Consider the following 17,067-nt stretch of genomic DNA (forward strand, 5'->3'; position numbering starts at 1 on the left):
TTGCCTGACCAATTTGATTGGATACTATGATGTAGTCACAAAAGAACTGGATGCAGGGAATAACTTTGATATTATATATTTGGATCTAAGAAAGGCTTTTGATACTGTTGCACATGGAAGACTGCTGCACAAATTGGAGCAGTGTGGCATTGGAGGCAAATTGCTGCTATGGATAAGGGGATGGTTGAGTGGCAGAAGACAGAGAGTGGTAATCAATGGACACTGCTCAACGTGGACTAATGTTATTAGTGGAGTTCCTCAGGGTTCAGTGTTGGGTCCGTTGTTGTTTTCGGTGTTTATGAATGATATTGATGATGGGATATCAAGTTTAATGTCCAAGTTTGCAGATGATACAAAGGTTGGCAGGGTTGTTAAGGACACTACTGACACTATGCTGCTGCAACAGGATCTGGAAAGGTTGAACAGATGGGCTGAGAGGTGGCAAATGAAGTTTAACATTGACAAATGTAAAGTACTACATATGGGAAACAGTAACCCCAGAGCAACGTATCAACTCTGCGGTACTACACTGACAGTGGTGGAGAATGAAAAGGACCTGGGGGTAATTGTGCAGGCAGATATGAAGTTCTCTGAGCAGTGCAGACGAGCTGCAAGAGTAGCTCATGGTGTCTTGTCAATGATATACAGGAATTTTTCTAGCAGGGATAAGGAGGTGATTATTCCCTTGTATAAGGCAATGGTTAGGCCACATCTTGAGTACTGTATACAGGTCTGGAGGCCTCATTTCAAGAAGGATGTAGAGCTGCTGGAACGGGTACAGAGAAGGGCAACAAGATTAGTGAATGGAACAAAGGGTTGCTCTTACGAAGAAAGGCTTAAGTTTTGCAAATTACAGAGTCTGGAGACTAGGCACCGGCGAGGTGATCTGATAGAGGTGTATAAGGCTTTGAATGGTTTGAGCATGCTCAATGCCAATGGGATTCTTCATCTTGCTCAGAATAATCACCTCAGAGGGCATAAATTCAAATTGAGGAAGGACGGATGTCGGATAGATGTGCGGAAATTTGCCTTTGGCCAGCGGGTGGTTGGTTGGTGGAACCGACTTCCATCACTTGTTGTTGAAGTTGATAGCCTAAACAAATTTAAAGCTCAACTGGACAGGTATTTCGAACAACGGAGGGGTGAAATGGGAGAGGGTTTTTTTTTTTTTTTTGGCTGATGCTGAATAAGCTTGCTTTCTTGCATCATATGCCTCTACTAATGCTAATGCTAATGCTAATGCTAAAGAGCCCAAGAAATTGATAATCTTTTTAATTTGTTCATTTTATTATTAGTAAAAGTTGTTCAGTTTCCGCTGTGTATGTATTTTATCACTGGACTGCTTTACTAGTCAGTCTATTGTCCGCCCCCCTAGTTTGCTTTTCAGATATCAAAGTCAGGCTGATGAAAAATTGGAAAACATCTGAAGATTTCAACTGCGTAAAACAGCAAATGTTTAATGCAGAGGAGCCACAGCACCCAGAGGTTGTTATATATCTTCATGGGTGTAGTGAACATTCCCTAATGTGAACTTCCCGGAGTCTGTGAACCTGAAAGAGTGAACATGTCTTGCAGAAACAAAAAACGCACACTTGGGTATTCCTTGAAATTTTATTAAACCAGTTCCATCAGATTTGTACACGTACGTGGCCGTTTGAACCCGGATAGGTGAGACGCTGACGCTCCGACGAGGGACACACAGCTAGTGATGGAAGTGCTGGAACGACGGATATTGACAGGCAGCAATGATGGGAGCCTTCCCTGAATCATAGTGTTTGTTACGTAGCTGCCTACGTAGGTCCGGTCAGGGTTGGCACGAGAAGCGGTGGGCACACTTGATGATCCACATGGCAGGATGTGTTGTTGATATGCGAGCGTGTGTGTGTGTGAGTGTGTGTCTTTATCTCTTCTCTGCAGCTTTTATCATTTAGAAGCACTTGCGGTGGACAATGGCAGGTCCGGACTCATCGTACTCCTGCTTGGAGATCCACATCTGCTGGAAGGTAGACAGGGAGGCCAAGATGGATCCTCCGATCCAGACGGAGTACTTCCTCTCGGGAGGAGCGATGATCTTGATCTTCATTGTGCTGGGGGCCAAAGCGGTGATTTCCTTCTGCATCCTGTCAGCAATACCGGGGTACATGGTGGTGCCACCGGACAAAACAGTGTTGGCGTACAGATCCTTACGGATGTCGACGTCGCACTTCATGATGGAATTGTATGTGGTCTCGTGAATGCCACAGGACTCCATACCCAGGAAGGATGGCTGGAATAGAGCCTCTGGAGTACGGAACCTCTCGTTGCCGATGGTGATTACCTGACCGTCAGGCAACTCGTAAGACTTCTCCAGGGAAGTGGAAGAGGCAGCGGTGGCCATTTCCTGCTCGAAGTCCAGGGCAACGTAACACAGCTTCTCCTTGATGTCACGGACAATTTCACGTTCAGCTGTGGGGGAGAAAAACAACTCAGTTGAGTAGTGCAATGAAACAAAGAAACGATAAAAATGGCAGCAAACAGAATAATTTCTGCATCCTTGACTTACTCTAAAAATTAAAGATTTGATCTAGACGCCCAGCTTTGTGGCACCGTTTCACTGCTTATATAACGGTCTTGGGTATTTAATGATATGTTTTTATTATTTAATTAAATTTCGTGGATTCTAAGCATTTTCTTTGATTTTAAAATTTAGTATCTGTCAGGTGATTATTTGAATTTATGATGATTTCCTCTTTCGTTTTTAACTATCATATGAGTCTGGTTTATGTATAATATACAGGGCGTTTCTAAATTACACTGTAAAAATTACATGGGTGGTTCTACGTGCTAAAATCTTGTATGAAAGGTCATATTACAACGGGTCCAATTCTGAACGGTTTGTTTGAATTTTAAACGCTAACGTTAACTATCTGAATTTTAAAATATAGCTATGGAGTTTTGAATAGTAAAAAATAATAAAATGTTATGAATAAATATTAAATAATAAATACGTATCTGCATATTCCTATTCCTTTTCTTTTCTTTTTATTTATTTATTATTATTATTATTTTTATTATTTTTTTTTTTGCCATTCAAAACGTTATAGAGCAGCCATTTTGTAAAATTCAAACAGCCATTAGCTTTGTAACCATTCTTAACTGGGTACACGTTTATATGAACTTTTTAATTGTTTTGGTGTCTAGAATTACCCCTAAAATTTATCGGTGTAATTTTAATTTAGAAATACCTTGTATATACAAAATAAATAAAAGTTGTTAATTGGCTAACCGAGAGATAGAGGAATGCCTCGACAAGCCAAATGGATTTACCCTGGGCAAGTGTACTCAACGTCCAAAAGCCGACAGGAAGCAAAGGGCACGTAAATGAAAAAAGTTCAAAATTCAATGAAAATTTTTTTAGTAATGAGTCTGATATTGTCCGTTTGTAACAACAGATAATTCTTAACCTTTAACCAGTTTAAAATAATTTTAAATTGACCTCTAAACATATTCATTTTATTTTAATTTTACAAGAATAAACATAACAAAACTAAAGCTCCAGTTTGATTTGTGTGGAGAGACGTACGTCGTATAATGGCAGTGACACGTGATGGCACAATTAAGAAGTTGTTTATTGTTAATTAGTAACTAATCCCTTAGTAATCTAATGCTAATTACAGTTACAGTCACCCAATGTGAAATAAAAACAAATATCAAATTTTTTTCCCAATAACTACAGTTGGAGCAGTCTTGTTTGGTTCCCACTGTACACAAATACAGTATAAGCAAAAATTACTCCAGAAAAATTAATTATGTTAAAATCATGTAAAGACTATTTTAATTTTCTTAAAAAATATGTCGGATCTAAAAACAAGTCCACGTTCAACTTGTTCACAGTGAAGTGATAAAGTCTGTGTGTGTTAAGATCAAGAATATGTTTAACCTTAGTACGACATTATGTGTGCCATACTTAAATAAATAAAGTGTACTGACCTGTGGTGGTGAAGGAATAGCCACGCTCAGTCAGGATCTTCATGAGGTAGTCGGTAAGGTCACGACCTGCCAAGTCAATTCGCAGGATGGCATGGGGAAGGGCATAACCTTCATAGATGGGTACGGTGTGGGATACTCCATCGCCCGAGTCCAGCACAATACCAGTGGTACGGCCGGAGGCGTACAGAGACAGCACGGCCTGGATGGCTACGTACATTGCAGGGGTGTTGAAGGTCTCAAACATGATCTGGGTCATCTTCTCACGGTTAGCTTTGGGATTCAAGGGGGCCTCAGTAAGCAAAACGGGATGCTCCTCAGGAGCCACACGCAACTCGTTGTAGAAGGTGTGGTGCCAGATCTTCTCCATGTCATCCCAGTTGGTTACAATGCCATGCTCGATGGGGTACTTCAGGGACAAGATACCTCGCTTGCTCTGGGCCTCATCTCCTACGTAGCTGTCTTTCTGACCCATACCCACCATGACACCCTGCAAACACATAAACACACAAGAATATCACAATTTCGTCTTCTGAACTTCAACAGTCTCTCTCCCTCTCTCTCTCTCTCTCTCACACACACACTACTTATTGCATTAGTTTCCATATTGCGCTACGTACCTGATGACGGGGTCGTCCTACGATGGAGGGGAACACAGCTCGAGGAGCGTCATCTCCTGCGAATCCGGCTTTGCACATGCCGGAGCCATTGTCGACCACAAGAGCAGCAACGTCGTCGTCACACATGGTGGCTTGTTAATGAGCTAAAAGAATAATGATTTATAAAAATTAAATGCTGTTTTACCACTTATGAGAATTGCTACAAACGGCAACAAGTACTGCTGAAGAGGTGCTAACTGTTTTTTATTGCTTGTACCTGCGCACAAGCATAAAAAAATTTCCTAACTAGAACTAATTATAATTAAACAAAAATAGCAGAAATATTACATAAAAAGTATATATCAAAATTATTTACATCACTGGACGTAGTATGGATCGTAAATTATTTTTATTAGGTTATGATTTTTATAAGATAAAAAATCACTTTTAACTGATTTTAATTAATCTTATTCAATGAGGAATTATTCGAAATAGCTGACTAATTAGATTTCGAGGTTGGCATTCGAGGTGAGCGGACGCGCTTAGACAGGGCTCCTCAGTTAAGTGCTTTACTTTTGGATAGTGCTTTTAAATATTTGATTTATTTAGATATTGTTGGATTATTTGTTATAGGTTTTCCTGTAACTGTTTGATTTTAATAATATTATAGATATAATTTTTTAAAGTTACTTTAATTGATATTTATTTAATTTTATAATGGTAGTTACGAGATCTGCCTTAAACACGTCACAGGGTATCGTGACTCACACGGAAATAGCAGATGGCGATTTACGGGTGAGTCATGATTTAATCCGTTGTGGAACCTGTGGAATGTTTTCCAAGGTCGACCTGGTGACTAATCCTAGCTCACCTGGGGATTCTTTTCTTTGTGATCGATGTAAGGAGTGCACCGATCTTAAATTACAATTTGGTGCACTGAGGGAACAATTTGAGTCCCTGAAAAAACGAGTGCTTGCCCTCGAAAATAATGCATCTGGGAGCTCGTCAGGGACTCAAAACTCCAGCAATCTACCAAGTGATGCACACCCGATTCGAGCCTCAAAACAGAAAAACCAAGTGCAAACTACTCTGGTTAAAAAGGACATTGTATTATTAGGAGACTCCATTGTCAGGGAAACGGGGAATATTTTTTGTAATAAAGATAGGTGGAGGAGAACCAGGGTATGTCTGCCGGGAGCAACTATTGATGATGTCACCAACAGACTGTCAGATTTTAAAGGGGGTAAAGAAAATATTATTATTCATGTGGGGACAAACGATATTAAACGTACACGATCTGACGATTTGTTGGAAAAATACAGAACCATGCTGAGGAAATGTCGCGAGCTAGGCCATAATGTCTATGTGTCTGCAATTCTGCCCAGACACGATAGGAAGGATTATATGTTAAGAGCCTTGTGGATTAACTCAAGACTTGAAGGAATCTGCAAGGCTTTAGGGGGTAAATTTCTATCAGCATGGCCCACACTTGTAGGTAGAAGGAATTTGTTTTGTAGAGACGGGATACACTTAAACAAAGGTGGTGCAAAAGTTTTTGCCAGTATTATTGAGGATACCTTAAAGGTTCAGGGAAACTGCTAGTTAGGGGGGATGTGGGTAATACTGACACGCGTTTATCTGATAATATTGGTCAAAGTAACTCTTGCACATACCTCAAGAGTTCTTATCTGTTACCCCAACTGGACGTATTATCTAGATGTTCTGGGGGCACAAACGTTTCATGTGGGCGGGTAGCTAATGCGAGGGAAGAGAGCCTAAAAAACTTCAAGGGTTGTGTTAGGGTTGTTAAATATACAAGAACAGTAAATCTTAATTGTTTATACAGTAACGTTAGAAGTGTCGTCAATAAAATGAGCGAATTCGAACTGCTGGTTAAAACAAGTAACGCGGACATAATAGGGCTTACAGAGACGTGGTGCCACCCGGAAATTGGGGATGATGAGTTTCAGTACGGCTTGTATAATGTATTTAGGAAGGATAGGTTAGATAGAAGGGGTGGTGGGGTAATGCTTCTTATCAGAAGCAGCCTGAGTGCGACGATAGCTTTCCCGGATTCAGACGTTTCACATGCTAGTATAGAGTCTGTATGGTGTGAGATAGTTGGAAACAAAGGTATAATGCGAGTAGGAGTAATCTACAGACCAGGTGATTGTGAAGATTATGACAAAAGCCTCTACATGCAAATGGAATGGGCAAGTAAGCGTCAATGCCTTATTATGGGTGATTTCAATCTGCCTCTAATTGATTGGAGTAAATGGGAAGGAAACTCGACATGGGGAACAAAATTTTTAAATCAACTAGATGACTGTTATTTGTATCAACATGTCAGGGAAAATACTAGAGAAAAGAGTATCCTAGACCTCATCATCACACATGAATCAGATGACATAACAGGGCTGACAGTAGAGGAACCAGTAGCAGGAAGTGATCAGAGTTCTACGGTGGATGATGACGAGAGAGGTAGCAGAAGTAAAAGGCAGAGGAATGGGTTTTAATTTCAGAAAAGGAAATTACGATGCCTTAAGGTACTACATGGCCTCTATTAACTGGGTAGATATCGCGCAGAGAATGAATACAATTGAACTGTGGTACGCTTTTAAAACATTAATCACAGATGCCTTGAATGCGTATATACCATTAAAAAAATACTCCACGAGGAGGGTTCCAAGTTGGATGAATAGTGAAGTTGCCGCATTACTTGAGCAGAAAAAGGTGGCATGGAAAGGTTACAGAACAACAAAAAGTACTGAAGCCTATAACAGCTACAAGGTGATGTGTAATAGAGCCACAGAAAAGGTTCGACAGGCAAAGGCAGTTTATGAGAAATCACTAGCAAACAGAGCAAAGAGGGGGGATAAAGAATTCTTCACATATATAAATGCCAAGAAGAGCAGGACAAACCAGATCGGACCTTTATGTAAGGGAAAGGGGATAGTAATAAATACACCAGCTGCCGTTGCAGATGAACTCAACAGTTATTTTGCATCGATATTTACAAATGAAAAGCCTTTTGTGGCAAAGGGAAATTGTGGGAGCGAAGTTAAAAAATATGTAATTAATGATATTGAAATTTCGCAAGATTATTTAATGAAAAAACATTCGAGCCTACAGACCAGTAAGGCTCCTGGAGTTGATGGAATATACCCTATAATCTTAAGAGAGGCGGCAAGCGAGTGTATTGAACCATTGAGGCTAATTATGCGAGCATCATTAGACTCTGGGGAGATTCCCTTGGATTGGAAAAGTGCAAATGTATCTCCCATACATAAGGGTGGCTCTAAAAGTGAAGTTGGAAATTATCGACCTGTCAGTCTGACTTCAGTAGTAGGGAAAATCATGGAGGCAATGATCAAGGGTGGAATTCAGGATCATTTGGATCGAATTGAAATTCTCAAGGATACTCAGCATGGTTTCGTAAAGGGAAAATCATGTTTAACAAATCTGGTTCGCTATTTCGAAAGGGTCACTCACGAGCTGGATTTAGGGAATAATTTCGACATTGTTTATTTAGATTTCAGCAAAGCTTTTGACTCAGTCCCACATGAGCGGTTGCTTTATAAGCTGGAACAGGTTGGAATCACTGGGAAAATCCTTAGATGGATAGAAGGATGGCTTCAGGGCAGGAGGCAGAGGGTTGTGATAAATGGCTATTCCTCAGATTGGGTTGATGTAAGAAGTGGGGTTCCCCAAGGATCAGTATTAGGACCACTGTTGTTTTTAATTTTCATAAACGACATTGATGAAGGGATAGAGGGCGTGATGTCTAAATTTGCAGATGATGTTAAAATTGGGAGAGTAGTTAATGATCACTGTCAAGCTGAGCTTCTTCAGAGAGACCTAGATAGACTTCAGGAATGGTCAGAAAAATGGCAGCTGTGCTTTAATCCAACAAAGTGTAAGGTATTACACCTGGGAAACAGTAATCCCAAAAAAACCTATTCACTTGGTGGAGTTCAACTAAAGCCAGTACTGGAGGAAAAGGACTTGGGTGTTACGATACGGTCAGACATGAAATTCTCTGAGCATTGTAAACAGGTTGCAAGGAAGGCCCATGGTGTCCTATCAATGATCTATCGAACTTTTGCAAGTAGAGATAGGGACGTGATAATCCCATTATATAAGGCTTATGTTAGACCACACTTGGAATACTGTGTTCAAGTATGGAGACCGCACCTGAAGAAAGACATCGAGCTTCTTGAAAGGGTGCAAAGAAGGGTAACTCGCCTGGTGAGATCGGCAAAAGGGCGTCCTTATGAAGAAAGACTTCGAATATGTGGATTGCAGAGTTTGGAAACTAGACACCTTAGAGGAGATTTGATTGAGGTGTTTAAGGCTCTGAGAGGCATCAGTAAAATAAATGAGGACAAAATTTTCAAGATTATAAATGATGCTAGAACTAGGGGACATAAATTCAAGTTACGGGGGGAAATGTTTAGATTGGATTGCAGGAAGTTCTATTTTAGCCAGCGAGTTATAAATTACTGGAATAAGTTGCCTTCATGGGTGGTAGAGGCCGACAGTTTGGGGAAATTCAAAGGTCATCTGGATAGTACTTTCGGGTAAGGGAAGCACATAGGATGATAGGTTTAATTTCCTTTTTATTTATTTTTTATTTTATTAATTATTATTATTTAGTTATTTATTTTTATTTTTTTGTTTTTATCATTGTTTTGTTCGGATTTATTTTTTTTAATTTTTTTTTTTTTTTTGGCTGGTGCAGCATAAGCCATAGGCTTTCTTGCACCATGCGGCCGTTACTAATACTAATACTAATACTAATACTAATTAACTAAGCTAAAATAAAAATTTCGGTTTTATTATTACTGTCAAGAAATTAAAATTAATTTCTTGGTAACTGGTGGAATTTTTTTTTTTTTTTTTTTTGCTGGTGCAGGATAAGCCTCAGGCTTCCTTGTACCATATGGCTAATAATAATAATAAATAATAATAATAATAAATTAAATCTATTCAAAAAATGAAATGCGTTAATTGATCTTTAGCGCCTCTGGCGGAATGAAATTTCAACTGAAATATTTTCCATAATGATGCGGCGTTTGGCATTCCAGCTCTTATTTCGTTGAACTAATGAAACTTGGAAATTTTTAATTTTTTTAAATTTATTTTTCAGTAATGAATTGAAAATTGGTACTTGCGACAATGCAGCATGCCTTTAATCTAAATCTTTATTTTACAGAAACGTTTAAGAAAATACTGTCTACTACAGTGAATTAATTTCACAGCTCTCTCATATATTTAAAAGGCATTTATTATATAGGCGTAAAGAATAAATATTTATAAATTAAATATATTGGTTGGTTCTCTAAATGAATAGTTAATTCCGCATGTTCAGTACAGATTACATTTATTTTATTATAATTAAATTGAACGAAATCTTAAAATTATAATTCATTCCGACACTTGTGAGCCTATGTAGGCAACTTATTCCAGTATAATTGGATAAAAATCTACCTGAGTAGGGAGTCAAATAGATAGTTATTTATTTTAATTAATTTTCTTTGCTTAAATACGATTGCTTTTCTAGAAATATTAGACAAAATACGTATTTATATTAGACAAAATACAACTAAAGAAGCACTGAGGAACTCCGTTTACCTTTGTATTATCACTTAATTTTAAAATATCAAAAAGCTTAATTTATAATACAAAGAGTCTTCGATAATACAAAGAGTCATCGCTTTCTATTATCAGCAATACCAATCCGAAAATTAACTCTGAAGTGATAATTTTGCTTGTTTACCTTAGCAACGTTATAATTCTTCACTTCTAAGTTCAAATTACCTTACTTTCCAATGTACATAAATATACTTAAGAATACGAGTGTAATGAAGGTACCCGTAATACAATCATTGGAATAATGCCAACATTTGACAGAACTACTGACTGAGTCAACAGCTACTTGTCGCATTTAGGTATGGGTTGTTACTTCAGTATTCAGCAACAGTCTCCAAGTGGCCGAATTTTTTCGAGTGTCTGCAGATGTGTTTGGGCTGTGTTTGTACAGCAAATGAAAAGGAAACGAAAAAGAAAAAAAGAATTGCAAGATAGAGTCCTCTGAAATGAGTAATAAAACAAAGAATCAATGGTATCTAACTCCATTTAGACTATATCATAACTATAATTTACTGTCTTTTATTCTAATAAGCATTTAAGAGACCTACTAAATTCGAATTTAAGAGAAATTTAAACCTCTCAAGTAGTTTACAAAGATTACAGGAATATATTAGCTCTGAAGATAAATATACGCTTTATTCAATGAACTGTTCCGTTGAACCAACCGTATTATCATTACTTTTCAATGAACAGTAATGATAATACGGTTGGTGACCATTTTGAATGAGTTTTCAGAAGTCGACAATAATTTTCGACTGAAGATAACAGGAAATAAATGCCATTTTGTGCTTTATGCAAAATTCAGCTAAACACCGATCCTATGATCAGTATATATGATCGGTATATACTATAGGTATATATGATCGGTACCGATCCTATGATCAGTAGTTAGAGCAATAATCAATAGAAATATGAGGATCATGAATATTTTTCCAATTATGTTAAACAATACATTCGATATCCATGCCTAAACACATTTTTTTATCTCCACACGAATTTCTTGGCATTAAATTTAAATCATAAAATTATAAAAACAACTGACGCAATATTTCAGCAGTTCTTGAGTTCAATTTATTTCTTATACATTTCATTTCATGTATAGAACTACTCTATTTGTAAACCATTAAATACGGCTACAGTGCTCCCAAGCAAGCATCCACCCAGCAAATTAACACCCTAATGAATAGCAGACTCAGTTTCATTTCGCTCTACTACAGTACGACGACATTTAAGGGATAAAGCTCCATAATAATAGGGGGGATCTTGTTAATTAGATGTCTTGCTAATTTTAATCATATTAATTTTAGGAATCAATCTGTACTTCAGCTAAGAAAACTCTTTGAAAAGAATATGCTTGGATGTTGCTCCACCGCCAACTTAAGAATAAGGTGGTATTTGGAGGTAGTGCTCCAAATCGGAAAAAGAAGAAATAATTACTTTAGGGGGATAACTAGACTCTCTATGTTGATAGACGCTGAAGAAGAAGAGAAAGCTCAGTTCTCAAAAGCTTTGTAATTATTTCTTTTTTTTCTTTTGTTTTTTTTTTTTGGAGCACTTTATTTCGTGAGAGAAGAAAGCAGCGTCACAGATTTGAAAAACATAAATCCTAGTGGCAACATGCCGCATACCACCAGGTTCGTCACCGGAGTGGATGGGGGAGGAGAGTGGCGAAGATTTAGAAGGCCCATCGCTTGATGAGGTACTGTTGTTTTATATTATGTGGGGCCGCTCGGAATTCTTGAGGGGAATATAATTTATAGTTTCGCCTCTGATTCTCACTTAACGTCTTATTCTACTATACGACTTCAAAATACCAGCTGATTCGGTAAACGGTGTCTTCTTAATTTCCAATAGTTTTAAAACCGTTAGAAATTAACAAGACACCGTTTACAAAACATTTTTTACTAAATTACAAGAATTAAATTAATAAGACTTTTAATTTGTAAACTATTACAAATTAAAAAATGAAAATTTCTAATAGTTTTAAATTATTAGTAAAGATTAGTAAATCTATATTATTTCTTTGCTAATATCCGATATACACGACATAAAAAATCTGTTCATTACTACTATTTGTTTACGTTAGTTTAATTTAGGGTTAATTAATATTCGTTGTTTTGTCAAGTGGCTTTGATATTTTCAGAATGTAACGCTGAATTTAGAGTCGTTTCTTTCTTTCTGTTTTTTCTTTTTTAATGCAGTATATAATTTCGTAATGATTGATCAACATACAGGTAGACAATTAAATTACATTTCTATTTTAACTGTTTACTAAAACGTATAGTATTAACAACAGAATGATCCAATAAACAGTATTATAGAAACAGTTCCTCCCCAGCAAATCAAAAACATGATATATTATACAAAAATATATAAAAAATTAATTTTAACGACGCTCGATTGTTACTTGTCGAGGTTCAGATTAAAAATATAGACGTTTCCTTACAAGCAGACAAAGGAAATAAGTATTTCATAGGAATGAGTATCCATTTATTTATTTATCGCCAAGGCATATTAAGAAGCATTGAATATCCTTTTTAACTACATTTTAAGTAAGTACATTATATTTAATTTTTAGCATTTTAGCATTAGTTGAGGCATATGATGATGCCAGAAAGCAAGCTTATACAGCATCAGCCAAAAAAAAAAAAAAAAACACTTTCCATTTTGCCTGTCCGCCTTAAATTTAATTAAGCTATCAACTTCCACAACAACATATGGAAACCTGTTCCAGCAATCAACTATCCACTGGCTAAAGGCAAACTTCCGCACGACTATCTTTTCTGCCTAGTCTACAACTGTCTTTCCTCAATTTGAATCTATGCGCCCTCAAGTTCTTAGTCTAAGCAAGCGGAAGTATCCCGCAGCATTAAGCCTGCTCAAACATTCAAGGCCTTATAGACCTCAATCAGATCACCCGCAGGTGCATAATCTCCAGATGCTGCAACTTGCAGTAAATCTGGGGATACATTAAGCCTTTCTTCATAAGCGCACCCCTTTGTTCCTCTCACCAGCCTTGTTGCCCTTCTCTGTACTCGTTCTAGCAGCTCTACATCCTTCCTAACATGAGGCCTCCAGACCTGTAAGCACTATTCAAGGTGTGTGGCCTGACCATTGTCTTATTCAAGGGGATAATCATCTTCCTGTCCCTGCTAGCAGAATTCCCATATATCATAGACAAGACTCCATGACCTGCCCTGGCAACCCGTCTGCACTGTCAGAGAACTTCATATCTGACTGCACAATTACCCCCAGTTCTTTTTCATTCTCCACCTCCCTGCGTGTAACACCACGCAGTTGGTACGTTTCTCTTGGATTACTGCTACCTTCACTGAAGTTTAACATTGACAAATGCAAAGTACTGTTAACATATGCAGTACTTTGCATTTGTCAATGTTAAACTTCAGTTGCCACTTCTCAGCCCATCTGCCTAACTTTTCTAGATCCTGTTGCAGTAACATACTGACTTTAGTGTCATTAACAATCCTGCCAACCTTTGTATCATCTGCGAACTTGGACATTAAGCCTGATATACTTTCATCGATATCATTGATAAATACACCAAACAACAATGGGCCCAAAACCGAACATTGGGGGACTCCACTAATAATTAGTCCACGAAGAGCAGTGTCCATTTATTACCATTCTCTGCTGTCTCCCCTCAACCATCCTTTTATCCATTGCAGCAACTTGCCCTTAATGCCAATGCGCTCCAATTTGTACAGCAGTCTTCCATGTGCAACAGCATCAAAAGCTTTCCTGAAATCCAACTATATGATATCAAAATTATTTTTTGCATCCAGTTCCTTTGTGACCACATCGTAGTATCCAATTAAATTGGTCAGACAAGACTTACCCTTAAAAAGCCCATGCTGTGTCTGAGCTATTACTGCAGTCATGTCTATTTGATCCTGGAACGCATCTTTAATCAGTGGCTCCATTATTTTTCCTTTACGGAACAGAACTAACTTCTGTTCCATAAAGTTTCACTCGTAAAACTTTGTGCGAATTGGGGATACATTTGCATGTCTCCAGTCCGTGGGGACTTCCCCTGAGTCCAAGGATGCTCTCATAATTATGGCTAAGGGTTTGCTTTCTTCCCTTGCCGCCGGGGCTGGATGGGCTAGTCTCATCCACCCTAGGTGCCTTTTGTATGTTTAACTTCAACAATTGCTGCTCTATTTTGCTCTCAGTTATTACAAAATTAATCAATATATCAGAATTAATACATTATATCTAAGTCTTAAGTAATCATAAACAAGTAATCAACTAAGAAATAAAAATGCAGTATTTTAATTTGCACTAAAACATATAGAAGCTGCTAATGAAGATTCTTCCCTTCCTTGGTGGGGGGAGAGACAATTGTGGCCTTGTGTGCTTGCCAGTAGTTAGAATTAACTTCTTTGCTAAGAAAGAGAGAGCAGAAAGCAATCATTGTAGCTAAGTCACAAAGCAAAAGCAAACTCTTTGTAAAGCGCCTACAAAGAAACACCGATAGCACCTTACATTTCAAGGAGTCAACAAATTTGTTTCTGAAGCGTTAGTGCAAAAATAGCATGATGACCTATTAGCTAATCACAGCAGCTGAAGCGAAGAAGGACTTGGGATGTTGTCTTAGCGTTATCCGATATATCACACTGGCATGAACAAAGTTAGTCTTTGCAAACGTGATGAATAAAATATCGCTCAGAAAACTATTATCAAGATCCCCACTGGTCTATTGACTGTCTAGTCTGCTACCTTCATATTAATTAGCACACGCGTTTTCGACAAATTCAATAAATTAATTCTTAAATTTCATAGCAGAAATAATTAAGTTCGCTTGAATATTTCGTCTAAAATAAACAGACCAAGCAAACAGTCCCTCGAACAAGTCTTAGAAGGATGAATTCGTTTTCTCTTTGTTTCACCCAAAGAGGAAAAACAAATGTTCGTTTACTCTTCATTTGGATTTTGGCATGGCTACAGGGAGTTTGCATGGGTGTCATTTTCTGCAGACAAGCCCTGTGGGCTTGGGAATCGTGGAGAATAAAATGAAGAAGAAATGGGATGAAGCACCAACTTGAAACTGTAGGGGATAAAGTATAATCAATTGCTTTCAGAAAATTGATGCCATCCCTTCTTCAGTGTATGACTGGCTCTAGATTCCACTAACACCAAGTACATTTGGCAGTCCACTGATCCATTAGTATTATCCAATGCTAAGTCATCTTACAGGAAATAAATTATAAATTCCGTTAATATGTCCCATCAGGGATCTTTCACCACTTTTTTTCCTGAAAATATTCTGTTCAGAAGTTATTGAAATTAATTAGCAACCTCTTATTACTTTGGAATTTCAAATAAAACTCTCCTATTATTAACTAAAAACACAAAACAATGGCTGTATTTACCGTGTGATTGGAAATATCCCGTTTGTTGCACAACCGGCTGCGTTGGCCCTGTCTGGAGTGGGGGAAGTTCCCTTCGAGAAGTGGTTTTGTACTACTAATCTCTGACGTCACAGATTGTTGCGCACGGAGCCCACTAACAGTCTTAGCAGTCTTTAAGGCCGAAGTGAAGTCCGTGCGAATCTCTGTCCGACCATATACGGGCAGGTGCGGCACGTGCTTTGTGGCCGTCTAGAGGGGCCGCTATTTCGAGCCGTGACTACGCTCCGTACCAAATATGAAAAGACCGCTGAGAGCGGCGCTAGGACCAAGATAGCGTTTCAGCTTAGAGCTAACCCCTAGCTTTTGTCTTCCCCTCGCTCCCCGAAAGAAGTGGGGCCTGTGTCGTTTAATTTAGGTGCCCTGAACTATTTTTATTCCTGCCGATCTCTCGTATGCCCCAGTATGGAGAGTGGCTAGTGGCAGACACGCTGATGGCCGTGGCAGATACATTTTAATCAGTCGAAGCTGTTACCAAGGAAGTCGGGGAGGGGCAGAATAAGTTCAAGAAACGGTGGAAATATGAGCATACTTTATTTACTTCGTTCTACCACGATTAAAATTCAATTAGTTGTTTTTGTCGACGTGTTTAAGCACCTATTTTGGACACAAACATGGGAATCACTAATGGTGAAACAGGGCGACTTTTACATTCATAAATAGTGGTGACAGACTTAAAAATATGTTTTTCACATTAATGTGAAAAACATATATATAAACATATTATATATATATATATATATATATATATATATATTCAATCTATACAATTTCACTTAATAATTTCACATATAATGCTGGTCAAAATAGCTACGAAACCCTTCTAGAGCATTTGCTATACAGGGATTAAAACTGAATAATTATAATAACGAAAATAATATTTTTTCTTTAAGAAGTAAGATTTTAGTTTTATTTTTAGAGCAAGGAGTTTTGTGTACCTTAACATGCCACGGTAAACAATTTGATTATAGGTACAATGTAAAGGAACTCCGTGGAACTGTATGTACTCCCTCAGAAAATACATAAGCACAATCCCAAAAGAGCTCTCCAATAAGCTCCCGAGTTTCAATAAACAAAAATGAATACATCATTAAAAACCGATAAGGTTGATTTCTGAATTGTTTCAAAAAACTGTGCATCTGTGTATGTTCCTAATTGAGTTTTCAGTACTCAAAACTTAAAACTCATAAAGTCAAAGGTAAACAACAAACCTTTATATACAACCCAAGGATTATAGAGATGATACCAACATCATAAGAGATGATACGATTCTTGAGGTTTCTTTTTTTTTTCGTTTGATTACTGTGTATTCTATCTTTCCACAGTTATCATTTCTGCCATCCCTTTTGTTGTTTCTTATTGGATATGTAGAAAGTTTGATCTTAGCAGCTTAACAATCAGCATTATGATAATCTAATTTA

The 17,067-nt window shown here is 37.7% G+C and overlaps 1 protein-coding gene across 1 annotated transcript; it reads right to left on the minus strand.

Moving 5' to 3' along the window:
- Nucleotides 1-1,597: 1,597 nt before the first annotated feature.
- Nucleotides 1,598-15,755, minus strand: LOC150086343 (actin 403-like). The gene is made up of 4 exons (XM_090372547.1): nucleotides 15,611-15,755; nucleotides 4,587-4,729; nucleotides 3,970-4,456; nucleotides 1,598-2,445 (listed from the first exon to the last, which is right to left on the minus strand). The coding sequence occupies exons 2-4, from the start codon at nucleotides 4,710-4,712 to the stop codon at nucleotides 1,928-1,930; spliced, it is 1,131 nt and encodes a 376-aa protein (XP_090228673.1). The 5' UTR covers nucleotides 4,713-4,729; nucleotides 15,611-15,755; the 3' UTR covers nucleotides 1,598-1,927.
- Between the last annotated feature and the right edge of the window lie 1,312 nt (nucleotides 15,756-17,067).

This window comes from Mastigoproctus giganteus, chromosome 4, assembly GCF_048544385.1.
Source record: "Mastigoproctus giganteus isolate SK-2022 chromosome 4, ASM4854438v1, whole genome shotgun sequence".
In the NCBI taxonomy this organism is placed as follows: domain Eukaryota; kingdom Metazoa; phylum Arthropoda; class Arachnida; order Uropygi; family Thelyphonidae; genus Mastigoproctus; species Mastigoproctus giganteus.

Excerpts from the sequence above, each read along its gene's own strand:
- LOC150086343 (XM_090372547.1), bottom strand. The coding sequence starts at position 4,712 with ATGTGTGACGACGACGTTGCTGCTCTTGTGGTCGACAATGGCTCCGGC. Across the intron at positions 4,457-4,586 it reads TAGGACGACCCCGTCATCAG|GGTGTCATGGTGGGTATGGG; the intron begins GTACGTAGCGCA and ends ATGTGTTTGCAG. Across the intron at positions 2,446-3,969 it reads CTATTCCTTCACCACCACAG|CTGAACGTGAAATTGTCCGT; the intron begins GTCAGTACACTT and ends TCTCCCCCACAG.